Below are 27,869 nucleotides of genomic sequence, written 5' to 3'. Positions count from 1 at the left end.
CAAGATGATCACAATCTAGTGACAGCCTGGGCTACATAGCAAGAGATTATGTTCAAAACATAAAAACTAAACAAGAAGATATTGTCATTCTTCTCCTAGCATAGGGAACAAAACATGTCATCACATGAACAGTTCCTACAGTGTCTACCCAAAGGTCTTAACATGTCCCCTCACATCATACTGGACAAAACAGACATGTAATTACTTTGGAGTACAAGAGCATGAGGAGATAAACTCTTCTTTCTCACAGGGAGGGCACCATAGAAAATGGAAATCTGATGAGGAGTCGTTAATGCACACTAGCCTTGACCTAGTGGTTCCAACTCCTAGGACTTTTACCACTAGAAAAAAATCATTATACATAAAAAGGTTGTGTAAAATTAAGGCTTTGGTGGCATAATTTATAATAGCAAAAAAATGAAAACAACAGGAATCCACAAAAGTGGTGGACTGGCTGAGAAAATTATGTTGTACTTCTATGATTAGAAATTCAACGTTCCTGTTTAAGTAAAAGAAACTGTAATAACACGAGACCATGTGTAATATATATGCTAACTGAAAAGGGCTATGTAGACAATTTGATCCTAATTATATAAAATCTGAGTGGTGTAGTCACATGTGTCAAAGTACTTAGTAGATAATTCTCAAACTAAGAAATAAAAATACTGAATGTTGCCAAAGTGTTGTATGATTTCAAGATTACATAACCATAGGCATTTTCTTTTACTCTTTGTTTCTTTATGTTTTCCTGGATTTTTTTTTCTTTTTGGGGAGTCAATCATATTTTACTTTCATACTGTACATATACATATGTGTTTTTAAAATAATTCCAGTAAATTTAAACAAATACAATGGGGTGAAGGGTGAGCATCTTCTTTTCAGGAAACAGCAACAACCAGGCATTCCCATCTTGAAGGTCTGTTGGAACTATCCATAAAATAATCTGGGGTGATCCTGTTTCATATATCTTATATGTTATTTAAGAGCAGCTAACTGACCACCTTGTCTTCTCTTCCCCCTCTCCTCTCTCCCTCCCTCCTCCCCCCCACCCCCTACTCAGCCACAACTATGTCCGTGGCTCTATTACACTTTTCATCATCAACCTACATCGATCAAGAAAGAAAATCAAACTGGCTGGGACTCTCAGGGACAAGCTCGTGCACCAGTATCTGCTTCAGCCCTACGGACAGGAAGGCCTAAAGTCCAAGTAAGTGCCAAGCTAGAAATAGCTTAGGACCATGTACGCAGGAGCTGAGTGAAGAAGGAGCTGGAGTCACCCTTTTTACTGAAGGCAACAGGTTGCTAGTCATTCACTGGGGCTGAAGGAGATAGAGGAGGATAAGGTAGTCTGGAACAGGCGGATTTCAGATCCATTTGAGGGAACTCTCTACTCTGGTCCCTGTCTATCTCCATGTTTACTTTACATTCAACTGCAAAGTCAAACAGTAGACAAAATATTTCTCAACAAGGGTACTCTAGGTATTTGAGCAGTTCTTCATTATGCCATGTCATCACATGACAAGCTAGTTAGCATTCTTGGCCCCTGCCTGCCCCTAAATACCAATAGTGCCTTTGTCATGTGACTATCAAAAGCCTTATAGTTGAAATCTATGTCTCTTTCAGCTGTAACATTCTAGAATGTTATGGCTCCTCCCTTATCATTAGCTACAAACCTGTGGGACTTAAGAAGAAGAAGCACTAGGAGAAAGTCCCAATGTTCAGAGATGGAGTCATTTTGGCCCTTGACTATATAGCTTTGACACAGCATTGCTGGATATGTTTTATCTATCTGGACAATAGGAGAGGAGTTGTATTCCAGATCCCTGTGACCCTTCAAACCACCTCCTAGTCTCTCCTGGAGAGTGTTTGGCAACACTAATACACCAACCTGGGCGATGCTGAACCACACTGAAAAGGGCCTGGTCAAGGGCAAAATCACCCCGGCTCCCCAAGCAAGGCCCCTTAGAACGGGCATGGGATGCTGTGCAGATCAGGGGCGTTCCCATTGCATTTTTAATGTTTACCAAGTTTAACAAAGCTGTAAACTTGGAGCAGGTGGCTTGCACTCCCACAGCTGCCCACAAATATGTGTGCTATAATCGTTCAGTGCTTCATTGCAACCTTGGTGGCTTGCATTTGGCTTCCAACTGTATGTGCAATGGGAACAAAACAGTCTGGGAAGTCATTTACTGAGTCCTTTTAGCCCACCCCAGATCTGGATTTTCACATACGAGTTCTTTTTGTCCACTGCGTGTATATAGCTTTTACTTTTCTTTCTTAGAATCCTGCCTGTATCAGCAGGACTCTTCAGAGTTTTATCATTCTGTCTATAACCGTGTATTTCATGACTGGCAGGCTAAATTTTCATCCTTCATTCCCAGCACAACACCCAGGCTGGTCTGAGATTTGCCAATGGTTGTCTGATGTAGGTAAATCCTGAATCTGCTATTCTCGGTCTCAAGTCCTGAACATAGAACTCAAGTGTTTCTCTGTATTTGCTGACTTCCTATCCTGCTTCTGATTTTCTCAGGACCATGAGTGTAGGTAAGCGTCCTGCTAGTGGTCAGTAATGACCTTCAAAGCTATTTCTGGCAAAAGGCTAACCCTCAGCAGTGATTTATTGTGACACATAGAGTCCCTGAAACCAAAGAGCTTAGGAGCTGAGCCTGGCCACTGTCAAGAAGACACTATACACGTAGTGTAATGCTTTATATCCAGTAGGCCAAGATGTCAGTCCTTATGCTGTATGAGACAAGTTACGTTATATAACCTCTGTGAGCCTCGGTTTCCTCTCAAGTGAGGCATAATAAGATGACCCATGTCAAGTTCCCCAGCACACCACAATCCTGAAAAAGCACCCATTGCCCTCCATATTCTGAGCTCAAAACTCTAGGCTGTTGTAGAAGAGGAGAGTCACCATTGGTTTTATGAATGATCTTTTTCACACTTACTTGTGTGTTTAAGGATTATGGTTTTATAACGAGGCATACTGAGAACAGCTTAAAAGTCAAACTCTGTGGCCAGAGGGGACGATGGGAAGAAGAGAGCATCTTTGAGTGAGTCTGTTTCCCTAGCAACCAAGGACATGGTTCTCTACCCTCCTTATCCCAGGACTGTGCTTCTACCTCCACATCCTTATCCTGCACACACCTGTTCTTAGGGTACCTGTGGCAACTGGCTATGATAGACTTTGCCACCCTGTCCTTCACCTTGTCAGCAGACCCTTAAAGCTGTTACAGTTTTGATAAGACTGGGAGGGAAGGTCAGGACAAAGTGGATTCCAACCCACGGGGATCCTGAGGAAGGACTTGGTAAACTGCCGAAATCAAACCAGGCTGGAAGGCTTGCGTCTGATGTAGAGGCTGATGTTATCTGTGGGATTAAACCTCAGTTTCCTTATCTGTCAGAAAAGAGTGAGAATCAAATTATAGGATATGAGTGAAACAAAGCCTTCTCCAAGTATAAAGCACAGACATTCAGGCCTATAAATACAAATTCAGACACACATCTGTAAGGAAGTTATGTATTGTTTTATGTAGGTGGCTTAGATAGTTTAGAATCAGAAGTTTTAAAAAAGAAAAACAGATTCCAAACCTGACCCTGTCACTAGCTCACTGCTACATTTTAGACCTTAAAGTAGTAACATTTTAGTCCATTCCTCTCCTACAAAGTGCTAATAAATTATCACCTCCACTATCTTAGCCCCTGGTGGCTCTGACCCTGTGCTATGCCGTCTTGGCCTGTAGTTGCTGGGTAGGGTCTGTCAGACAACTGTTAAGTGGATTTTTTGGTACCACATCCAGTGCTCAGTTACTGCCAAAGAGCAAGAGGCCTCAGTGAGTCCCACTGGGGGTCTCCAAGGAAGCACGGGTGGCGTCAGCAAAGCAAACTGCTCAGAAAGGATGAAAGGAAATGCTAGGAAGTGATTTCAGTCTTCAGTGTCTCTTTTCTTTCTTTTATAAGCCTCCGGGGCCAGGCTCTGTTCTGTATCTGCTAATTCCTTGCTACAGCCGAAAGCTGTGTTAACTCAGAAGAGAGTGGAAAGTTCTTGGGGCAAGGGATGTTCCTATCTGGAGCAGCCAGGAGAGGCTATAACACAATATATATATAACACAAGCAAGCCATGCTCAAACCAGCAGTTAGGTCTACATTAGGAGGATGCCAGAAAATATTTGTGTTGAGAACATGGACATAATGCTCATTTTCTCAGAATTGCTGTCAAAGCTGAGAAGATTTGAAGTCTCTGGTAGGATGTCACTATGTGAACAGAAAATCAAGGTGTGTCGTGTAGGAAGCATTCCAGGAGCTGCTGGTTAGATGTCACTCTCAGCATCCAAGTTCACAGTCCTCTGTCTCAGTGTTGAATCAGTTCCAAGACCCATCCAAGTCTTAACTCTTTATATAAGAAGTTATAGACATCATTGTGAAATGATTTTATCATCCTATGAAGCAGACCAAAGGATAGTACTCTTTGCCCTACATTGTAGGCCTTTTAGAAACTCGTGTGTTCAAGGGGAAAGTATTCTGTATCTGGAGGACATACTGGGGAGAATTGGTTCAGAGAAAGGAAGCTTAGGACTTCATTAGGTATTCATCCAGCTGCCAAGCAACTTCAGCAAACGTGGCTCAAAATACTTCAAAATGGCAGCTACAGGGGATTCAGTTCAAAAGAGATAAATTTCACCTCAGAGTCACCTGGTCTGGCCTGGTGGAGAACAAGATGGGCATCCTCAGGAGAGAATTGTTGGTGAAGAGGGTAGCATCCCAGACAAGGTTTCTCTGTACAACAGCCGTGGCTGTCCTGGATCTCTCTCTGGAGACCAGGCTGGCTTTGAACTCACAGAGATCCATCTGCCTCTGACTCCTGAGTGCTGGGATTAAAGGTGTATGCCACCACCACCCAGCCACACCAACAATGCTCTCATTCTCCTTAGTTCCCTGTCTCTACACTCCCAGGGCCTGTGGTTTCAATGGTTACTAGCTAAGTAACTGCTTCAAACCACTGAAGGACCACACACAGAGGCTGTGCTCCAGGAGTGAATGGTGGCAATAGCTGGCTGGCGTCTCTCAGAAAATCCCCAGCTGTGGGTCTTCTGTTGCCTTCATCTCAGCTTTATGGGAAATGGTCCCATTCACAAGCAAGGTCAGTGGTCCTGTTCTGAACATGTCAGAGAGGAGTACCTCTAAGGCAGTCCCACCACCAACAGAAAGCATCTTCCCATGGCCTCTCATGACCATAGATGAAGAAATGTTCACTTATAGGGAACTGGTTCTGCCTGGACACAAATATCTCCAAGGTCTCTCAACAAACAGAAGCAACATCTGGACCAGAGAGGGCAACTAATATCTGAAAGCGAGAGGTTCGCTTTTCCAGGGGAATCAGGCAGGTGTTAGGTCAGGTTCCAGGGTCTCTCTGTGTGTCTAGTTCAATCCCATTTAGAGGGGTATGATACAAAAATCAGAAGAGAGGGAGACATCTCGCATCAGAGTAGACATCCTCACACATGGATCCAAGGAAGGGAATTACCATCTGCTAAGAATTCTGGGGCCAGGCGACATTTTGAGGTAATCTGGCTTTGTCCTCGGCCCTCATTCAGAGTCTGTACTAAGCAGCATAGACAAGAGGCTGTTCAGTGTTTACTGGCCGCAATTTCAGTCTGTCTGAACACTTAATTCAATGCTAATACTGAGGCTTGCTCTCATAGCTGTGGTAGCCATTACCTCATATAACCTTTGGAACACCACCACGCAGGGTGTAGACTAATGCTTGCCGCCCTCCTACATTAGACTGAGTCTTAGAGCGTCACCTCATTTACCTAGGAGATGTGCAGCTAGTAAGTGACGAAGCAAGAAAGCACCTAACACACTGAGACTCCTCCCCACAGCCTGTCTTCAGCACTGTGCTGCCCCAGAAGTCCAGCAGTGAGCTATCATAATTACAGAGGACAAACACACCACCAAGTAACTGAAATGTCAGGAGACTGTCTGGGTTCACCCATCTTAAACTCTGCCTAGAATTAGCATAGTTGAAGAGGTATTTCCATAGGGCTAATTCATTTCAGTCACATTTGGTAATTCTAGTAATCACTTACTGTCTGACTACAGTTTGGTGTACATGCCTCAGAATGCCCTTGACTTTCTTGTACAGGGTAAACACCTGACCTTCAGGAGCTCTGTAATATGGGATTTTCAGTGGTGAGACTATTATAAATAAGTCCTCCAAAAGAAGCCATGTGGGGCCAGTGTCACTGTGGGATGCAGAGCGTTTCTGCCTTGAGGGTCCTAGGTTCCACATTGATGCTAAACCTCAGATTTGCATCAATTTCTCCAGCAGCTGATGTGACTATAACTGGAGAATTGCAAGGCCTTTGTGATCCACACAGCTTTTTGCCCATCCTCTGAAGAAATGAACATTTTCCTTTCTTCTCTATCCTCAAACTGCTTGGGTTGTTTGTTTTTGTTTTCCAGCTCTCTAAGACATAACTTTTGCTTTGCTTTCATCCCCATTAAATTCTATGTCAAAGAACAACATTGGCCTCTAGCTGCATGCTGATGGAAAGGTGTCATTTGATGAGAGCCAAACAAAATGCTTCTGAAGACTCAAGTTCACTCCTAGTGCTAAGACTTGTAAAACAGCTCTATGCCCCTGTTGCAACAGGCTATATGATGCTGTTCCGTGGCTGGGTTCTGAGCATGCAGCATGCCTGTTGTGGAGGTCTGAACTGAACTGGCCATTACTTTGACAACCCCTTATTATCAGTAAAAAGGGAAGTGCCATGGTTTGGGTTTGGATATCAACAGACATGGTAAAAGGATTGTGGCCTCTGGGCCAGCACACTCATGACTTCTAAATGTTTTCATTTGGTGCTTGGAATGATGGAACCGGATAGACTTTCAATGAGTTTCTGTGACCTTCACTGTCTAGGATCATTCAAATTAATTTCTTTAAAAAAAAAAAAAAAAAAAAAAAACTCTTTATAAAAGTTGTGCAGTTATTAAAAGATGGCTGTCTAGAAGAAAATTGTCAAAAGATGCAATAAGAAGTTTCTCCTGTGATATGCCTACCTAAAAGTATTTCAGCTTCTGTTGAATAGGGCAGTCGAGCTCCTGAGCTGGTCTACTCCAGGATTAGATGGCTCCAATTGCAGGAATGGCCCTCCTTATATGAGACTAAAGGGATATCCCTTGTCATGTCTACCCTTACTTTAAGAAAGATGAGCAGAATAAATCTACACCCTCTCCTCTGTAGCAAGTTTCAGCATATCTCTGCTCTCAGCTCTGCCCTGGTGGTCCTTAGTTCCAGGTTGCTCACACTGGATCCCTGATCCCTGGTGGTCACTGAATTGTAGGACCTTAGCTCATGGAATCAGCTTTTCAATTTGTTACTCATCCAGTCTTGGGTGAAGAGGTCTGAGAAAGAAGAGGAAATGTGTCATCAGCACAGTCCACTGGTATCTTCATATCTTTGTTAATTTCATATTGAAAGATGGTATTCTTCAACATTGCTCTCTGCACATGTGCCAGATCGAAGGCACTTGGTATCTGATACTAATGCATTGTTTTCATGAGTTCCCTGTGTCCCTTGCTTATTTTTCCATTTGAGGTATTAATTTTTTATTAAAAGCATGTAATTTTGCTCTAATATGAGTAAATTTTCCCCTATGACATCTATCACATATATTGAACTATATTTTCTAGTATTTTATTTACCAATTTTCCACATGTTTCATTTTTAGGGTATTATTTTGACATGAAGTATTTGTTTTTCATCTTGTTCTTTATGATTTCTTCCATTCCACTTATATGGCTTAAATGTGTGTGCATTTATATTCCTGGGATCAGATGAATATGTGCTGCTGTCTCCTAATCTCTCTCTCTCTCTCTCTCTCTCTCTCTCTCTCTCTCTCTCTCTCACACACACACACACACACACACACACACACACACACACACACACACACTTTTGCTCTCCTTGCTCTCATTCTCTGCACTGAAGATTGAACTCATGACTTTCTGCATGGTAGACATGTGCTTTACCACCAAGCTATACAACCAGAGCACTTATACTCATTTCTTTAGTCCATTTGTAAGTTGGAATTTGTTTATATACAGTAGCAGGTAGGGAACCCCAAGGTGTGACACTTAGACAGAAAGGGTGTAGGAGAACCTACTGGCCCAAGCAGACCCCAGGGTAGGTCTTTAAATATCAAGAGAAAATCAGAACTTTTTTTAAAAAGCAGAGTTTAGAAAGGAAACCTCTTTAGCTGGAGAAAAAGGTCCCGTTGGGGCAGATGCAGCCCTTTTGAAAGGTCATTTGAAGTCTCTCAGGAGGAAAGGCAAGCTGGCTGGAAGCTCCACATAGCAAGAAAGCTACCTGGGGACATTTGTGAGCTGGCTGTGGGTAAGCAGGAAGATGGCACTTTAAACACTAACAGCCAAGCCTGTGCTCCAAGTGGACACCATAGAAAGAAGAAATACAAATACAAGTATGTGAACAAAAGCATTTGTTAAAAATGATCATACACTGCAGTGGCCCACACATATAATCCCAGCACTTGAGAGGCAGAGCCAGGTAGATCTCTGTGAGTTCAAGGCCAGCCTGGGCTACAGAGTGAGATCCAAGGCAGGCACCAAAACCACATAGAGAAACCCTGTCTTGAAAAACAAAAAAAAAACAAAACAAAACAAAGAGATCATACTCAGGATTTGAGAGAGTCCAATTGCAGACCTCTCAGGTTCTCTGTGGCTCAGTGAGAAGGTAGCTGTAACTGTATATGGCATGGTCTAAGCAAATCATCATACACACATCCAAACATGCAGTAAAGGTGCTGAGCAGGCTAGTCTTCACCCAGTCATGTTCTTCCTCTACCTGAACCAAGCTTGTCAGTAAGGAGATTGTAATGACAATCAGGACTTAGAAGGAACTGCAGGATGTTAAAGACCACACCATGCAAAGGGACAGTGTGTTCAGAGCCTTCTTCCTGGAGTGTGAGGTCACCACTAAGCCTTCCTTGGCCTGAGTGTTCACTTCACCTTGTACTAAGAGCACATCCATGTCACCAGTGTGCAGTCCCTGGTCAGGAAACCTTAACTGAAGCAGCCCTGTCATCGGAAGTCAATTCAGAACGTGACAGTCACCCCAACTGCAGGTATCCCTACCCCTCCTGATACCCGCACTACATGGCCCTGGATGCGCTTTGAGTAAACTGTGGGCTTTCAAGCCCCAGTGTCCACATATCACCCCAGCGCAGTTAACCCAAAATCTCTGGGCTGGGGATCAGGCTAAAGTGATTCTCAAAGCTCCCTTGGTGATTCCAATCTATGACCAAAGTTGGGCACCACTGGCCTTCCATAAACCCTGGGACCGGGCCCCAGATGATTTATGTCTTTGATTTTCCCATCCAGGCCCCAAGCCATTTTGCCAAAGGTGTGAATGTGCCACGAACCCCCAGGAATTTTCCATGCCTGAGTAAAAGGCTGAGAGCTGGTTTTCAAAGCTTTATTGTTTGTTTTGTTTTAAATCCCAGATTAGTAATGTGCAGATTATAGGATTATGAAATGAGTTTCTATTTCACAGTGGCTTGGCATCTTAAACCAAGATGTTTGCAGGTCCACAGTTCTCCCTGTGTTTTCTGAGAGTTTTCCATTTGTTCTTAGCTCCAAAATGTATTTTCTTCCAGCTCCCTTCCAACAGCTGCAAGCTGTCTGTGTAGCTGTCCATCATGGCTCTGGTCTGTCCCCTTCCTCACTCACTTGGGGACCCTCTGTTAAGGCAAGGATTTCTGTCCTTTCCGGTAGGATGGATTCTTCATGACACAGCCAACGGGGCTCTGAAGAGTTGGTGCTGAAGTTAAGGAGAGGGAGCTAAGTATGTAGGCAGTTCTTGGAGACCAGGAAGAGACTGCCTCTGCCTTCCTTGTGCTTTGGTGACAGACATATATAAACTTCAAGGGTGTGACAAGTTCTCCCCCAGTTCATTCCTGAGGCTAGGCCTGAGTCCTGAACTCATGCTTCTGGACATCAGAGGTGGCTTATTCCACATAAGGCAGCTACAGCACAACCCTGCTGCCGAACCCCAGCAGGCACTTTGAAGACCACCCCTTCCGTTCTTCCTTCTACTAAAGAGGCTTAGAGTCACAGCACACATTGATGTCCACAGATTCTGCAGCAGAGGCTAGGTCACATGGAACATCTTATTCTTTTCCTTGGAGGGTCACACAGAGCACCTGGTATTATAGGGAGCATTGTCAGAAGCCAATAAAACCGAGATATTTATCTGCTTGCTTTAATGGATTTCAAGAAGTATCGAGGGAGCCGTGGCCATAAAGTCATGGTGTATTTTGAGTGTGGCTCATAGGCTAGCTCATGCTCACATTTGGAAAGACTCTGTACTGCTTGCTCCCCGCTGTACAGGAAGGCTCTTCTCCACACTGCCTCTACCTGTCTCACAGGTAGAGCTGGGGAAAGAGCTTCCCTCTCCAAAAAGGTTGCATTAACTCTCAGACAGTGCAACACTGAAAATAACAGGAGGTTGGAAGCTTGAGGGAAGGGGAAAGGAAATCTGGCAGGGGATCTGGAAAAGCCTAAAGGTTGGGGGCCACTGTGCTTAGCCAGGATGAGCCATGCTTCTAGGAAACACTTGTGGTATGGGAGGCCATTTGAGGCTGCAGGATAAGCTTACAGAGGTTTGGAAGTACACACATTCAGGGCTCATTTTGTCTTGGGGGTAGCAAATCTCCCCACATAGTACTAGCATACAGGATGCCTGTGGGGTGAGGAGAAAGGCCACGGAGATACACTGGGACCAGACTACAGAAACTATTGAAATCCAGGCTAAATTTGATTTTCCTTCTATTTGTGTTTTTCTTTATAAAGGGTTTATTATGGTTTCTTTGGCCACACATTTGCATGCTGCAATGATTTCTGGCTTAGTGGGCAAGGCCTAAGTCTTTTATAATTCACATTGTACATCACAAAGAACTATGGAGATGTGAGTAATACCCCTTAACCATCACTTGATGATCGTGGCTCTGTTCTTTACAGTGAGAATAGACATAGTTAACTGTGGGGTAATTTTTGTCTCTGTAGTATTTGTATCTGGTTTCTAGTGTGCCCTGCGGTTTGAGTGTGATATGCCTATGACATGGAGCTTTGAGATGGTTGCAGAATCAGATTTTCTTCTCAAACTGCCCCCAGATGAGTCTCTCATCTGTTGAAAGTTAGCAATATCAATATAAATCCAGGTTTCTTAGCTAGGCACTCATCTTGTCTGCCAAGAGTGGAACATCAATCAAATCATGCCCCCCAAACCTACTGTAGCAGAAAAAGCCCATCCATATCCCTTACAAGGAACCCTGTACCTCGTGAATCAGTCCTAGTGGGCAATGTGGGGTGGGGTGGGAGCATGTCAAAGGTCTTGAGACCCTCGGTGTGCCCTTCAGAGGGCAGAATGAAGGGTAAATGATTTCATCAGCTTCAAGCAGCGGGGCTTCTAGAGGGATGAAGGGATCCAGAGGCTTTCTTCCCCATCTTTCCTCTCTCTTCTCCGTTCAGTAGCAGCAATGGAGAGCCTGGAGGGTAAACTGAGTGGAACTCAAGTGTTCCTCAACTGCTGTGGTAGGCAAACAGGCCGACAGCTAAGTATTACTGAAGCTGAAGAAAGGGAGTCTAGCAAACAGAGCCTGTGGAGGAAGCTACATCTGATGGCGCCTAGAGGAAGAATGGGCTTTTTGATAGGGTCTCCCCGATTCCAGATTAGTCAAAAACTCCGGGAATTCTCAGGGGATGGACATTGCTCAGGGACATGTGAAAGGAACTTCCTTTTCTCTGCCTCTCCTGGAGCAGGGAGGGAGGCAAGCCTCGGGGTCCGAAGCCTGGCTGGGCCCCTCCAGGCTCTAACCTGGCCCTGACCTGGAGAAGGGCAGGGCAGCTGGACACACCAGTTTCCCAGCCCAGCTCTAACAGGTGCGGCCCGGGGGCGGCGGGGGACCTGGAGCCCCGGAGAGCCTGGCGCCGCCGCGGCCAGCGACTCCGCACCTGCGGCGGGATCCCCCTAGGCACACCGGCTGGGAAGCCCACACCTCAGCGCGAACTGCAGCCCTGCTTGTAAGCCTTTTAATATTGGGCCCCACTCCAGGTGGGACCTGTGCCACGGGGGCCACAGTGCAGTCTGGGTTGAGGTTTGATTGATACTGCCATTTGTTCCTTTGACACGCCAAGCACAAGGTACACCTCCCGGCCTTGGGGAGATGGGGTGAGGACAGCAGGGACAAGAGGACAAGTTTGGCTTCCCGGGAGCAGCCTTGCAGGCTGGCTCTCCCCTTCTGTTGTATAGGACAAGAGTGCCCCCTAGTGGCTCAAATGTAAGCACAAGGAATTCGTGTCTAGCCAGGAGAGCACCTGTGTATGAAGCCCACGTGCACATTAACCCACACATTATTTGTTCAGTCTCCTGTCCCTAATCCTTTCTTGCCCTCAATCGCATTATTTACAGTCTAGAAGCCTACAGGAAGTGGCCGAAAAACCTATCCAGACCTGCACATTTAATGTCTGCGATCTAGACTGAATTCAATTTCTGTAGTCTATTGTCTTTCCCGTCTGGGTTGTAGTTCTTCTGACTGTAAAGTTATCTTTAATATTTATTTTATGGCCCTTTGGTTGTGTGTGTGGATAGATAATGAAAAGTGAGACAGTCACTGGCCCTCCATTTCTGGGGCGAGGACAAGCAGCCACATTGCCGTCCAAGTTGAGACCCCAGAAGTGCCAGGAATTATGGGACACTTTTGAGGAGCACTTGTACCTGATCTGAATAACAAGAAAGATAATCAAGAAAAGGAGTTGGGGGCTGGAGAGACGTTCTGTGGCCACAAGCAGGTGCTGTTCTTGCAGAGGCCCCAAGTTTTGATTCTCAGCGGCCATATTGAACAATTTCCAGCCTCCTGTAACCCCATCTCAGGGGATTCAGCGCCCTCTTCTGGGCCCCATGAGCACTTGCATTAATGTGCAAATACCACTTCCTCCATGCACACTTAAAAATCAATCTTTAAAGAAGAAAATACAGGGTTGGGGATTTAGCTCAGTGGTAGAGTGCTTTACCTAGCAAGCACAAGGCCCTGGGTTCAATCCTCAGCTAAAAGGAAGGAAGGAAGGAAGGAAGGAAGGAAGGAAGGAAGGAAGGAAGGAAGGAAGGAAGGAAGGAAGGGGGAGAGGGAGAGGGAGAGGGAGAGGGAGAGGGAGAGAAAGAAAGAAAGAAAGAAAGAAAGAAAGAAAGAAAGAAAGAAAGAAAGAAAGAAAGAAAGAAAGAAAGAAAGAAAGAAAGAAAGAAAGAAAGAAAGAAGAAAATACAGCGGCCGGGGCAGAGTGTGGAGAAAGTTCTAGGCAAAGGAAACAACAAAGACAGCCCAGAGACTAGAAACATTTACCAGAGAAACTGCAGGCATAAAAGGTGAGGAACTAGATGGGTAGGCGTCAGAGTCAGTGTCTAAGGAGCTAAAAGTGTTGGTAAAAGGCCAGCTTATGGGAACGTCAGATGTGGTTCTAAGAGCCATCGCACATTTGGACAGGGGAACGCCATGCTCTGATTTCTGTTTGTTCAGGATCATTCTAAATCAGGCATTGAACTTTGCCTTAGGCTAGCTGTTAGGTATGGGTGGCCTGGCTGACAAATAGCCAAGACAAAGGAGCCCTGGGGTTCATCTGATCTGCCTGCCACTCATTCTCTGGAGAAACCTACACCCAGAGAAGGCAAATAACTCATCCTAAGTGGCTGAGGCAGAGTTGGGATCTCTTTATCTCCCCTTGTAAGCCTCCCAAAAGTTCAGTCAAAATCAGACAACAGCTCTCAAGTCTGCTTCTGATCAAACAACCCCACAAAAGCCTGCACACACAGAAAGAAAGAAAGAAAGAAAGAAAGAAAGAAAGAAAGAAAGAAAGAGAAAGAAAGAAAGAGAGAAGACAAACTGCCTTCAAGGTTGCAAAAAGATGTGTTCATTAAACTTTCTATTCTGGGACCTGAGGAAAGTTGGGCTCCATTTAAATACCCATGACTCCTAAGAGCCATAATAAACCATAAAGACCAGACTTGCAAACGTGTACCGGAGGGGGGTGACCTAGGGGAGTGACCCGGCCAAGAGGCTCCCATGGAGAGCTGCCAGGGCAAAGGGCTTGACTCCAAATTGACACATCGAATCCCATTTCAATTAGCACACAAAAATGAGAAAACAAGTGTAGAAATTGGAAAGTAACTCAATCTTTATAAAAACAAAAGGCGATAAAATGCAGTTGTCCCAATATTTGGGTAGTTTAGACACCCTCAGCAATTCTGGGAAGCAGGGAAATTAAGAGAAATGGTTGAGCCTTGGCTGGGTCACTTAGTGTTTGGTTGAAAAATCATGATCCAGTAAGGAAGCCCTCGGAGATGATGAGAACACGTTGATAAGCAAGGATTTAAAGAGAGAAATGTAATCATGGTGAGTGCCGCCTGAAACTGGAACAGACAGCATGGAATAGGAAGAGGTGGCCAAGAGGCCAGAACCCAGTTTCCCTGCCTGTAGGTGCTGTGACCCTGCCTAGGCCATTGGACCTCTCTGACCTTGTCTTGGTGGTGAAGTCACACACAGAACAAAGCTTTCTTTCGCACGGGACCCTTTAGCAACTTTGTGTCCAGAAGGCCAGGGAAGACTACAGTTAAGGGAATCTCTGCAGACACCGGCCTGCCTTTTCCTGGCTGAGTGACTCAGATAAGTTTAACCCTCTAAACTCTTGATTTGCTCACGTGGAGTCAGAGGCTGCTGAATGCCTGGACTGAACAGTCCAGGCAAAGCAAAGCTGAGCACCCTGCCTTTTTCACAAAAGTGTTCCACCATCTGTGATCTATTCTTCCGCCACTGATGTGATTGCGAACTATACAGCTGTGTATAGCTGAAAGACACTGTTATAGTTAGCATGATATGATTTCACTGGGAGATAAATATTAAATGATAAAATAAGAGAAAGAAGAGGACAGGAGTGGTGATAAAGTACATTGTCCCTCTTTAAATGAAAGGACTTAAAGATAAGGACATGTGAGGACTCAAGGCCTCACACAGCCTTACTCAAAGAATTAACTCATGCCAACCTAGCTCAGAGATGGCCATATAGATTTCCTTTTTTTTTTTTAAGATGAAAAACTCTAGCAATGATCAATGGCCTCCTTTCAAGTGGGAATAAGGTGTCTGGGGAGTGACTGAGAATCAGTGGTAATTCAGATCTTATCTAACATCTCCACTGAGGGGCAGAGTAATTGCTAGTTAATAGAATTTGTAGAGACACTCCACAAACCTCCAGAGAACCCCTCTAGAGCTGAGAAACTAATGGAGGAAGCCTAGGAATTATGCAAAGGGTCTCAAAGACCAGTCACTACTCCAAAAATGTTTATTCCCTGCCTCATGCCTTTGTGCACTGTGTTTTCACAGCCCAATTCCCTACACCCCAGAGAAGAGGGCAAATTCTAAGAAAGCCCAACCCAAGGCTTAGAGAAGGGTTGTCCAGAGCAACTAACACCAAAGCAGACCTCAAGGACTCCTGCAGCTCAGCTGGGAGTGCAGAACTGGTGGCTGCCTGCTGGGGAAGGCGTCATCTCCCCAAAGAACCCATAAACAAAACTGCAAGCCACTTAATTTGCACAAGCCAGGTGCCCAGCTTCTTCAAGTAGAGTGTTCCTTTGAAGTGCAAACAAACACCTTACCTTCACACACCAGTCTTTGTCATAAGGTCTCCTTCTCGGCCAAAGAGACGACTCACCAGTTAATAGTGTTTGCTGCTCTCCCAGAGGACCATGTTTGGTTCCTGGTACCCAAATCGAGCAGCCCACAGCCAGATGGAAGTCCAGCTCCACTGACCCTTGTAGCCTCTGTGAGCAGCCCCCACATACATAGCATAGATATAGAAACATAGTCACATAAATAAAAATTTAAAGATTTAATTATCTTTTAAAATGGTAAAAATGTCTTTCCTCACAAGATAATAATTTTACAAGTTTTAAGTGAACCTGTGTCTTATTAATCCCAACCACATCCCTTGAATATTTTAATCCTACTGTATATATCTGTTTAATATTTTTTCCTTTGAGGAAATTTATTCCATCTATGTACAAGGCATTTTTTAAAATTCTAAACCCATCTTTGCATGTGCATGTATTGATGACGTTTTTACATTAACTGCTCACCCCAGCCCCACCTGCCCCTGTGGGCCACAGCTGGACTGAAGCCTAGAGACCACAGGACTGAGACTGGAGAAGTAGCTGGAGTCAGCATCCTAGGGGAGAGATGGACAGTGCCAGGCAGAGCAATGACAACGGGTCATCTGTAAGCAGGTGGCACAGGGCTAGGAGGCGGGTTAGAGACGAGGGCAAACATCAGCAGACTTGGCAAACATTAAAGACCCTGCCAGTGGGGGGTGGGGACCCCAGCTTTTCTGGTTCATGTGAATGGGTAAGTGGCAGGGCTGTCAAAGGTGCTTTTAAAAGCAGATACAGAGCTTGAATTGGGCCATGTGACTTTGAGGCTTCTGCAGGCTGCTAAATAGACTTACAAGTCCAGAAAAAGGGCCTGGGGCAGAGATTCAGCCTGGGGAAGTAAAGACCTGTGAACAGTAATCAAAGTCATGGGTGTGGGTAGTGCACCCTAAAAGGAGCACATGGCCTAAGAGCCCAGGAACAAAGCATAGGGCTCTGCATCTGAGTGGCAGTTAATAAGGGATGGTTCCCATCAACAAGAAACAGCATCCAGATGGAAGAGAAACCAGAGAGAGGAAAAGCAGTAGGAGCCACGGGAGGGGGGGGGTGGTCCTGCAGAAAGGAGCTTGAGAAAGTCGGTTCCACAGAGAAGCCGAGAATGGCCAGGAGCAGAGGTACAGTCCACAGCGACGTGAGGAGAGCAACAGCCAAACGCCTCCAGCTTGCTGCCTGGCTCTGTGTGCCTCCAAGGCTCTTCCTGCTTGCTAGTGCAACTCCTTGACACTGCAGCTGGGGAACATTCTTACAGGGGCAGGGCAGTGCAGGTAAAGGATTTGTCAGTCAGCTCCTAAGTTAGTGACCCGGCTCCTAAAAGTAGCCATTTCAGTCCAGGGACCTGTCCATGCTCCCCAGACAACCCACAATGAGGAAACTTGGGAGCGGCTGATCCAGAACAGCTACTCGTTAGTACAGATGGTTGAGCATTTGCTTATCAGACTTTGTTCTGTGCTTCCCAAAATCCAAAGGCATCGGTGCTCTGGCAGCATCTGAATCTAAAGTGTGTTACCTAATTCCTTGCACCTAATTCTACATGTAAGGGAGAGCACTGAGGTTTGCAATCAGAGAGATGATGTACATTCACACATGCTTTAGAAAGTTAATTTATGTTAACTGGTTGTTGGATACTCACACCACCTGAAATAAAATAAGAAAATAGACTACAAAGATAGACTTCTTTTACATCTGGATCCTCCCCCTGCTTTACCTGGCTTGCTGCTCCAATAAGAGTAGACTGTCTTCACAGTGAGGAAGTAAAGGCATCCTGACATCTGGATCAAAAGCTTCTTAATATATTTGATGAAGTCAGTACTGACCTCCAGGTCCATCGCCCACCCCTACACCATCCAGAGACAGTCCCTGCTTGCTCATTCACTCCTCAGTCATTCCAGCGAGAGAGTGGGCTGTTCCCTGTAGTTGGAGACCTTCTCTCCAGCCCTCGCCAAACCCTGTTAGTCCAACAACCCATTTATAAAATAAACACACAGACACTTATATTATTTAAACTGCTTGGCCATTAGCTCAGGCCTACCATTGTCTAGCTCTTACTCTTATATTTAGCGCATTTCTGTTAATCTATACTTTGCCACGTGGCTTGTGGCTTACCAGTACCATATATCTTTCTTGTCATGGCAGCGGCTGGCAGTGTCTCCCCCTCCGCCTTCCTGTTCCCAGAATTCTCTTCTCCGCTTGTCCCGCCTATACTTCCTGCCTGGCTACTGGCCATTCAGAATTTTATTTACACAGAGAGATATCCACAGCAGTTCCCTCTGGTCTGAATGGGCTCCTCAACCCAAGTCTATCAGTCCTGGAGCTCTCCTCTGCCCCACTCTTCATTGGAAGCAATTTACAGAGCCTTTGTCTCTGGGAATCCACTGCTCTATCAGGCATGGGTCTGATTTTCTCTCTCTAAACTTGTTGGTCATTTGTAACACAGAAGGAACAGCAAACAGAGGTCTCTATATCACTTGATAGTGTTTTGGTCTCCTTAGAGTTCAAATGACATTATGCAGTATTGTCACTGTGAAGGCTGAACGAGGACCAAAGACAGTTGTCACTGTGCAGTGCTGATTGATTGTCTGAAAGTGACTTGCAACCTTATTTCTAGATGGCAACCTGATTTGGATTTTTCTGCTGACTCATAAACCTGAGTTTCTACCTAGGACACAAGTGTCAGGAATGGACGGGAAGCTGTTGAGATTCTGTAGCTTAAGTCAATGATGGTTGCTATTTCCCTCTCGTTCAGCCTAGACACGCCATTTGTCTTTAGTAAGTTTGCTAAGGATGTGGTACCCTTTCTATGGGCTGCAAATGTCCAGTTACACAAAAAGAATAAACACACGCAGGGAGGTGAGTTATGGTCACAGAGGCCCACATGAACACCTACTTTGTTGTGTTGCTACAGTGGAAACATCTATTAAGCATTAAATATGAAACTCCCTCCTAGACTTGAAACATTGGAACTATTAGCTTGTCTTTGTCACTTTCAGAATAATTCTAAACAAGTTGCATGCCAATTTTCATACCTGTCAAAGAAATTAATGAAAGATGCAAGTATGTGCTAATGAGTCCTCTATTTCCCCTGCTCTAGGTCAGTGCAGCTCAATGGCCAGCCCTTAATGATGGTGGACGACGGGACCCTTCCAGAACTGAAGCCCCGTCCCCTGCGAGCTGGCCGGACATTGGTCATCCCTCCAGTTACCATGGGCTTTTATGTGGTCAAGAATGTCAATGCTTTGGCCTGCCGTTACCGATAAACAACCCTCTGCTTGTGAGCTACTGGTGGGCCTGCTGGACTGCCTTACTCTCCCACTCTTGTAGCCCCTTATTCCTCAGCCTCTACTCCCATCCTGCTGGAGTCAACATAGATTTTCACTCCAAAGAGACTAAAAGTCATAGTATGAGCTTAGCCTAGGTAGGTGGCACCCATCCCTAAGAAAAATGTAGACACCCTTTATTCCTATGCAGAGATAAAGGTGTGTGTCTGTTGATGCACACCTTACAAACTGGCAGCACACTTCCAAAGCAGAGTTTGCAAACAGCTGCCTGTAGCCCTGATCCCACAGCAATGTAACTGCAGACCCCAAGGCCTGGCCTGCTGCTGCTGCTGCTGCTGCTGCTGCTGCTGCTGCTGCCTTGGGTTTGAGGATGATGGAGGAGAGAGCAAGGGAGGGCTGCAAATCCAATCCTCCTCTAACTCCTCCTTTGTCTGCTTCCTGCTGCTGCCCTGGGTTTCCCAACACCTCTCTTCCCAAGGGGAGCAAATGGGTGAGTCAGCTCTGGCCTGCTGGGTGAGCTGTTCATATAATTTCCTGGCTGATGTATGAGTGTGTGCATCTGGGTTTCTGACAGTGGCATCCATCACTGGCTATTCCTCTGGGAGGCGGGTGCTTCACAAGTAGAATTACAGTCATACTCTGAAGTCTGTAAGGTTCCATTCCTCTGTGAATCTAGATTCCCGCAGGCCTGGAGTGGGAGTCGGGTAACAATATTCATTGAGTGGAGAGCAATGTATTAGTCTCCACAAAAAGAGATCATCATTCTTCATGTTGCCAGGAGGGAGAGAATTGTAGTACAAAGAAAAAGCACATGGCAACATCAAGTGCTCACACACACATACACACACACACACACACACACACACACACACACACACCAATCTAATAAAGCAATTTAGACCTTGCCCTCAAACTGAAGGGATTTCAAAGATTCAAAACAATAAGCCCTTAGTTATTTGATTGACCAAATCCCTTAGAAGAAGATGGTGTGAATCAGTCATTGTAAACATAGCCAAACCTTTCTGCTTCTTTCCACATAGCTGAGTCTTAGTGGCATTTACTAGGGAGAAATCCCATCTGGTCCCATTAAGCACATATCATTAAGCATGGTCCAAAGTTTCCAGTTGGCTCCATTGAAGAAGAATGGGGAATTGGTGTGATAGCAAAACTGAAGATGATAGGTGGAAGGCGTCTGAGTGGGCGGGCATGAGGACTGACTTAGTGTCTATGGCCAGGATGTTTATTTAGCTGTGGGGTATGGGAGTCTTTGGAAACAAGCTGCAGTTGCAGACTCTGGACATGACTGACCTCAGGATAAAGCCAGGGATGATGCTGCTCTTAAGAGGAAGGGAATCCTTGACACTCTCCTGGGTGCCCGGAAGTCAGTAACACACGGTTCTGATGTGAACAGATGGGCCTGAGCGGGAAGCTGAGGCCGGGAAGCTGAGGCCGGTCTTGAGGGAAGCAGCAGGGGAGCACCTAAGATGTCTGAAGAATAAGGATGTGGTCCAGTTTGCAAAGTGAGAGGCCAGAGGAAAGTCAGACAAACAAGGTCCCCAGTGCTTTCCAGCTTGGAGAACTGGGCATTTCAGAGGGGGAGCCTGTCTTAGTCTTCATACAAGGGAGACGGTGGGTCCGGATTGTGATGTGCTTATTTTCAGTACTGGAGGGGCATCGCACAGCAGCTATATCAGGGCAAGCAAGAACAGAAGACTCAGGATGGGCTGGAACCGTCAGTGGTCAGCTTGGAAGCATCTGGAGATGGGGCCCGTGAGACTGCTTACCCAGCAAGGCTCCCAGGGAGCTTCCCTTCCCAGGCACCTTCTGTGGAAGCTCCAGACAGAGGGAAGTGTTGATATTGGAGGTAGAAAGGAAAGAAAAGAAGAAAGGTGTGGGAAAGGGAAAGAAAACAAAGGATGGGTTTTCCTCGAACACGTATCAAAATCTCTTCTAAGTCCCTGTCTGGGGGCAACTGCCCGGCCCCTGATAACTGCAAGGTAGCCAGAGCCTCCCTAGTCCTGGGCTAGTTTGCTTTCATATCTAGAACCCCATGACAAAGCTACTCTTGTCATCCCTGTGCACTTGTGAGGCATGGGAGGGACCTCACACTGCCCAGCATCACCCAAGGGAATGAGTTTGCTTGAGGAAAAATCCAGAACCGGCCCACTTAGTCACCAAGCTCAGTGGCTTTTCATGTCACAGACTCGCCCCTCATCTGGTAGACTCTGCTTGCCCAGGATAGCCAAGATGTCCAGAGCCCAGTGCAAACACATTTTCTGTAAATAGGTGCTGATTCTTCACTAAGCCTTACAGAATGTAGGTCATTTTCGCTGCTTTTGTCTGTCTCTGTGAATTAAAAGCTGCACCCAAGAGGTTGATGTTTTGTTTGTTTTCAAGCTCATAAGGGGGAGAGGGAAGTACTGGAGTTTGTCTCCAGAGCCTTGCAGTTCTGTCTTCACAGCTACCTCGTGGAAGGAGTATTTACGTCACTCTCTGGATCATCACACTCACAGCAGTTTTAACGCAGGGCATCTGTCTTGATGCCCTGAGGAGGGGTAGGGGGAACATTTACGAAAGCAGTGATGTTGCTATTTACAGGGACACTGCCTTTCACATTCACCCCCAAAGACAGTCTCTGGTAAACACAGCATCACCACCCACAGCAGGAGTGCAGCAGGCTGCGGCAGCTGGAGAAGAAAGTGAAGCAATTCTCCACCAGCCTCTCTGGGTCAGTTTTCCTTCATCAAGCAAGACACAGCAGAGATCATGAGAGACTTAGAGCCCTTCTTTTTAAACCAAAGAATGGGCTTGGGGAAATGCGTATTGAAGGAGTAATCACACATAATGAGACGTCTGTGCCTTTTGTTGAGATGGTTTTCTGCTCCTCTTGCCTCTAGGAATGATTTTCTTTCTCATTTCTTATCACAAAGCCTCAGAATAAATTCTCATTGTTATTGGGAGAGAAAGCCCCCATTTTTCTAATGCCCTGCAAAAAGCTGCCACTGTGGGATATTAGTATTATCTCTAGCTAGAGAAAGGCTTGAAAATATCAGACTCCAGCAACCATGAGACTAAAGACTCGAGCCCCCCTTAAACCAGGATTCCTCCTGCAATCTTGCCTTTCCTGGACTCTTAGCTCCAAGAAGGGTGGACTCGAATCCCTGTACTCTCATGCAGGGGTACCAGGGATGTTAACTACTGAGTGTCTGCATCCAGCATATTCTGGGTCAGACCAACACCTGCACTCAGGTGTCCTGTTTGTACACAGAGACTCAGGCTACAGGCTGTGCCTTGCAAGCCATGGAGAGTGGCTTCCTTTCTGAAAACAAAAGGCCAGCGCTTGACCTCTGGAGACCAAAAGGCAAAGCAGGCAGATTCCTCTGAAGGTCAAAACACCGGAACACAGGAGGACTTTAATGTTTCGAGGTCCAAACAAAGCAAGCCAAGTGGTAGTGATGTGAAGAAGTCACTCTGTCCCCAGCGGGGTCCTGCCCAGGAAATCTGCTGTTTGAGACAGAGTGAAAAGTTCAACTTTAGGATTCTTTGTGCCCTTTTCTTAGGCTCTATCCATTGGAAAGCTAGTATTCTAAACAGAAGCAATGCTGAGGTGGTTATCCTAGAATAGGTCCAAACAACCGGAACTTGCAGAGTGAAGGAACTGCCCTTCCTTCTGGGATTCCTCCTCCTCCTCCTCCTCCTCCTCCTCCTCCTCCTCCTCCTTCTCCCTCCTCCTTCAGTAGTTAGACTCTGTTGTCACCAGGAGGATAGAAGATGAACCTGCACACCCATCCAGACAAACAGAACAGAACAGGCTTAGACCCAGCTCTGCTTAACTTCAAAACCTGCTCAGATGACACCTTGCCATTAACATGACAACAGCCACCCTGTCCTCAACTCTAGCTTTCTCAGCACCCTGTGCTCCTCCACAGAGAACTCACCTGCCTGCCTGGACAGCAGATGACCTCAGATTTGAAGCAGTCAAGGGCAGCTCTGTTGTAGTGAGGAGGGCTGTGATTAGTCTCTGCAGTCCAGGCTCACCATGGCCCACAGTGGCTTCCTTGTGACCCACAGTGGCCCCCCTGCTCTGCTTCTCTGGGTTTCTCTGTAGGAAAGTCTAAGGACTATTCCCACCACACTGACCCAGCCTTAGGTGATGATGTGTGGCCTTTCTGCATCCTAGGAGGTAAGTAGCAGAGCCAGCCAGCACTTCCACGGCCCTGTCTCCCTCCCTCCATCACTCAGGTTGGGAAGTCACATCTGCCCACACTGAACAGTAAGTGGTATAGCAACAGCCTAGCGGGGATAGTACATGCAAACACTTGCAAATTGCACTCTGAAACGTAAGAATAAACCAACCACATTGTCACCACTTTGTTCTAAACACCAGAGAAGTTCCTGTGAAAGCTGGGAGCATTTGGAAGGAGCTAAGAAGTTTCCCTTTGACTGGCTCATTAATCCCACCCCTACCCCACCCCACCCCAGTGGTCCTGTGAGTTAGCAGCGGAAAGTGGACAACCCAGGTCAGGAACATTACTCTTCTAATTATTATTCAGGAAAACATCCTAGGGTTCTTTTTCAAGCTGTAAATGTTATGTAATAAATTATACTTTGGGAAGAAATAGAAAGAAACCTTAATTTTATCCATCTGGAAGCAACCAAAATGAGCACAGGAGCACCTCCCAGGGAAGGCTGTGTCTCTGCAGGGATTCTAACAGGTGTTAATTTTTCCATCCAGAACACACATTACAGTGTGGTTTATGCAAACCTGGCGATTGCAGGGAGTTCGAGTCCACGAGGTAGTTTTTATTTTGAGGTACTGTTTTGTAAGAAATAAAATATAACTACTTTAACTTTCTGTTGTCAGGGTGTTTTGTGGGGGAGAGGGAGGCATCAGTTTTCCACACCACACCTGGAACCGGAGTCTGACTGCGTGAACACTAACACACACTGGAGCCTTGGATTTCATGACGTCGTTGTCCTCCTGACCCCAACAAGCTTTGCCTCAGCCATTAGAAGTAGAAATTATATTTCATAGTTCAAACTAGATGTCATTGATGTATCAGTTAAGGAGATGCGATTAATTATAATAATATGGAAACTCCATAATCTTGATGGCTAGCATGATCAAGGTTTAGTCCTTGTTCTTAGCTCACCCAAAGCTCAGTTGGTGGTGATGTGGAAGGGGGCGTGGCAGTGTTTCTTCCAGTCACTGGCATCCAGACTGATGTGGAGCCCTGCCCTCTTGGGCACTTTCCTTCAAGGCTCCCCTGGGTAAGATGAGTTGTTGACAAACCAAGAGAGGGAACAGTAGTGAGGCTAGTTAGGGGACTGACCTGGAGCTAGCAGTGAATTCCCTTCCACTCTGTTCCACTAACCCATCTAGGACTAGGCTCTAGGAAATAAAGTCCTTACCTAAACCACTTTCCAACATCTTCACAAGATGCTGAAGTGCTGGGGGAGACTGGAGAACGCAGCGATGGCAGGAGGTCCCACCACTGGTTTGCTGTCGGGTAGCTGTCACTGCTTGTACGGTGACATCAAAATCTATGGAAGCTGTTACACAGTCCACAGTGGCTTAGATGAGCTTTCTTCTCCACCCCGACTCCTAGTTCACAGCCCATTTTTATCAGAGAACCATCAGTATTGTTGCATGCCTCCCCACCGAGGAGGGAACACTAGTATTGGGTGCCGTGCCCTCTACTGGACATATCTAAAACATAATTCTAAAACCCAAGCAATGTTGTGTGACTTTTTTCTGGAAAGATGTGAACAAGGTCGATTCAGCCAAGGCAAGGCAACAACAGACCAAAGAAATGATTCCCTCAAAGTCCAGCTTAATGAGCCAATGAATTGATGAGGATGACTTTGGGAGCATAGACTACTCAGGGGCAAGTACATCCCAGAAAGTACAACCTGGCTAGATGGCAAGCCATGAAGGCAGCCTCCCTAGCAGGGGAGGCCCTGAGTCTCCTCACCCTAGCTTTTATAACCTTGGGGAGGGACTGCAGGAATCCTGTCATCTACTGAGTTTCCTGAGGCTTTTAAGTTTTATGAGTGTGAGCCTCTTAATCCCTCCTCCCACCAAAAGAGAGCATTTCAATTCAGAAGGAGCTATGCAACAGACCTGAAAGTGGGTAAATGGGTCACTGGAGAACCAGAAGCCAGGCCCACACCCAGAGGCCATGGCAGCTCTGCACGACTGATTCAGACTCTCTGGTCCTCAGAGTCCTCATCCAGAAAATGGTGACTTTGGGTTAGGTGCTCACTCAAGCATGAAGGTTCTCCAACCAGGAGTGGCCACAATGGGGGTGGGGGGGGGCACAGGGCAGAGACAGGAAGTGCTCTGGTGTAGTTGGAGTTTTCCTGCCTGGCCCAGTCAGGACAAATCTCTCTTTACCCGCCAGTCCCACAGTTGCTCAGACCCAACCAAGAAAACACATAGAAACTTATATTGCTTATAAACTGTATGGCCATGGCAGGCTGCTTGTTATCTACTTTTTCTATCTTAAATTAACCCATTTCTATTTATCTATACTTTGCCACATGGCTCGTGGCTTACCAGTACCTTACATCTTGTCATGGCGGCAGCTGGCAGTGTCTTCTCCACCCAGCCTTTCACCTTCCAGAATTCTCTTCTCTCTTGTCCCGCCTATACTTCCTGCCTGGCCAATCAGAATTTTATTTACACAGAGCGATATCCACAGCACTTCCCCTTTTCTTTTTTTTTAAAGGAAGGTTTTAACTTTTGCATAGTATAATTACATATAACAAAACAATTATCAAGCAAGAATTACAGTTACAATATTAAAGAAGATATCCTATCTGTCTTATATTTGTGAATCTAAGGTTTTATATCTAACTTATCTTTTATCATAACTGAGGAAATTATAACTATCTAGTCTTCAACCACATCAAAGACCTCAGAAGGATATAATATTACCTGAGAACCGGGAGAAGGATGTAAGCATTTTTCAGGAGTCTTGCAAGAGTAGACAGAGACAGCTGGCAGCCTGGACAGTTACCTAACGTTCCTTTGTAAAGTTGGGGCATTTGTCTTCAGCCCACAGGGCTAGAGTCTCTCAGTCACTTCTCTCAGTGTCCTGTAGAATGTCTATTGCCCTTGGCCACAGTGGAGGCAGCATTTAAAATGTGCCTGGAAGATGGGGATGAATATTCTCACCTGAGGTATCATGTATATTTCTCTATCTTGTGTTGTCCCTTTAGTGGATGGAACTTGTCTGCTTCCCAAATTCCTGGATTTGGGCTGTATCTTTTAAGTTGGTTTTTGGTTTGTAAATGTTCCTGAGTTAAGTAGGTCTAGACCTCTGTTTCCTGATCTCTTGCAGAGAGGAAGAACAGCAGAAGCAGTGAAGGGTAAGGTTTTCCGCTCTTGCTCTGACCTCGTGGTTTTTAACTCTACAATCGGTTCTGTGTTTCTTATTTAACAAGCGGGATACATCTACACTCTGGAGTTTGCTGGCAGCCAGCCTGACCAAAAAGCAGCAAATTCCATGTTTAGGGAGGGATCTTATCTCAGGAGAATAAGGTGCAAAGGACAGAGCAGGACAAACGGCGTTCTCTTCTGGCCTATGCACATGCATCATGGGTAACCCTTACACCCCACCCCACCCCACCCCACACACACCACACACATCCACCACACATCTGCACACATAAATTGGAATGTATGATGATCAAACATTCTCCTGGTCCATAAAAATAGATTAGACTGAATCACATCAAAATTGAAAACCCTGATGCTTCAAATGACACCATCAAGAAAGCGATGAGGCCAGGGGGAATATCTCAATTGGTAAAACACTTGCTTTGCAAGCATAGGAACCTGAGTTCAATCCCCCAAACCCACATTAAAATCCAGATGAGGTGGCCTGTGTTTGTAATCCCAGTGCTGGATTCAGGAGAGTGGATTTCTGGGGCTTGCTAGCCAGGCAGCCTGTCCTGCCTCAAAGAGATGGATGGCATTCCTAAGGATGATGCTGAGCACCCATATGCACACATGCACACTCGCATATAAAAAAAGTAAAAAGACAGACCACATAATGGGAATTTTAAATATATGTGTATATTTAAAACACATCTAAAACAAAGAATTATTTTATTACAATCCTTAGTAAAGACAATTTAAATGGATAAAAATAGAAAACACATTAAGAGATGGTCAGCAACATTCAACAATAGTCATTGGTGAAATGAAAGTCACTACCACCAGGTTGTATAACATCTACTAGAATGCTTATAAATTTTTAATGGGTAGTAGTTATTCAAGTTTACAAACTGTTCGGGTTGGGGATTTAGCTCGGTGGTAGAGTGCTTGCCTAGCAAGCGCAAGGCTCTGGGTTCGATCCTCAGCTCAAAAAACAAGCAAACAAACAACTGTTTGAAACAAGAGGAAAAACATGTCACCGAACTGAGCAGGCTAGCGTTCGCAGGCGCAGATGGCAGGCCTCTAGAAGGGTGCCTGCCATGTGGCTGCACTGTGTAGAGGAGCTGGGCTGGGCAGGGTGGGTGGTAAGGGAGCAGGAGCGACGCTCTGTTGGCTTGTACCCTAGGTAGCTGGAGTGGCAGAGGCACTCATTCTCAGCTTCTGCCTTTCTGGTGGGGGTGTTCATGTTCCCTCCGCGACATCTCCTTCCCTGCTGGGCTGGATGCAAAGTTCCCCAACAGCACCAAGGTACCCAGTGAGGACTCCAGCGCCTTCTGCAGACTACACTGGCTCCTTCACCCTTTTGACCTCTCCAAATACAAACACAATCTAAATAGGTTGCCATCATAGGTTCAAGACAAAAACCCTCAGTCGGATT

General features: G+C 45.8%; 1 protein-coding gene across 3 annotated transcripts in view; it reads left to right on the top strand.

The window, feature by feature from the left end:
* Hpse2 (heparanase 2 (inactive)) overlaps positions 1 to 19,374 on the top strand; it is a 610,759-nt gene extending 591,385 nt beyond the window's left edge. For 2 of the 3 annotated variants that reach the window (XM_036198539.1, XM_036198542.1), the window contains 2 exons: positions 1,061 to 1,207; positions 18,861 to 19,026. In XM_036198539.1, coding sequence (XP_036054432.1) covers positions 1,061 to 1,207; positions 18,861 to 19,026 — 313 coding nt within the window. Of the gene's footprint in view, positions 1 to 1,060; positions 1,208 to 18,860 lie in introns of all 3 variants that reach the window. The other variant, XM_036198538.1, reaches the window with a different exon arrangement.
* The last annotated feature ends 8,495 nt before the right edge of the window (positions 19,375 to 27,869 follow it).

Source organism: Onychomys torridus, chromosome 1 (genome assembly GCF_903995425.1).
Source record: "Onychomys torridus chromosome 1, mOncTor1.1, whole genome shotgun sequence".
NCBI classification, from domain to species: Eukaryota; Metazoa; Chordata; class Mammalia; order Rodentia; family Cricetidae; genus Onychomys; species Onychomys torridus.
This window is presented reverse-complemented; position numbering and strand designations above follow the sequence as displayed.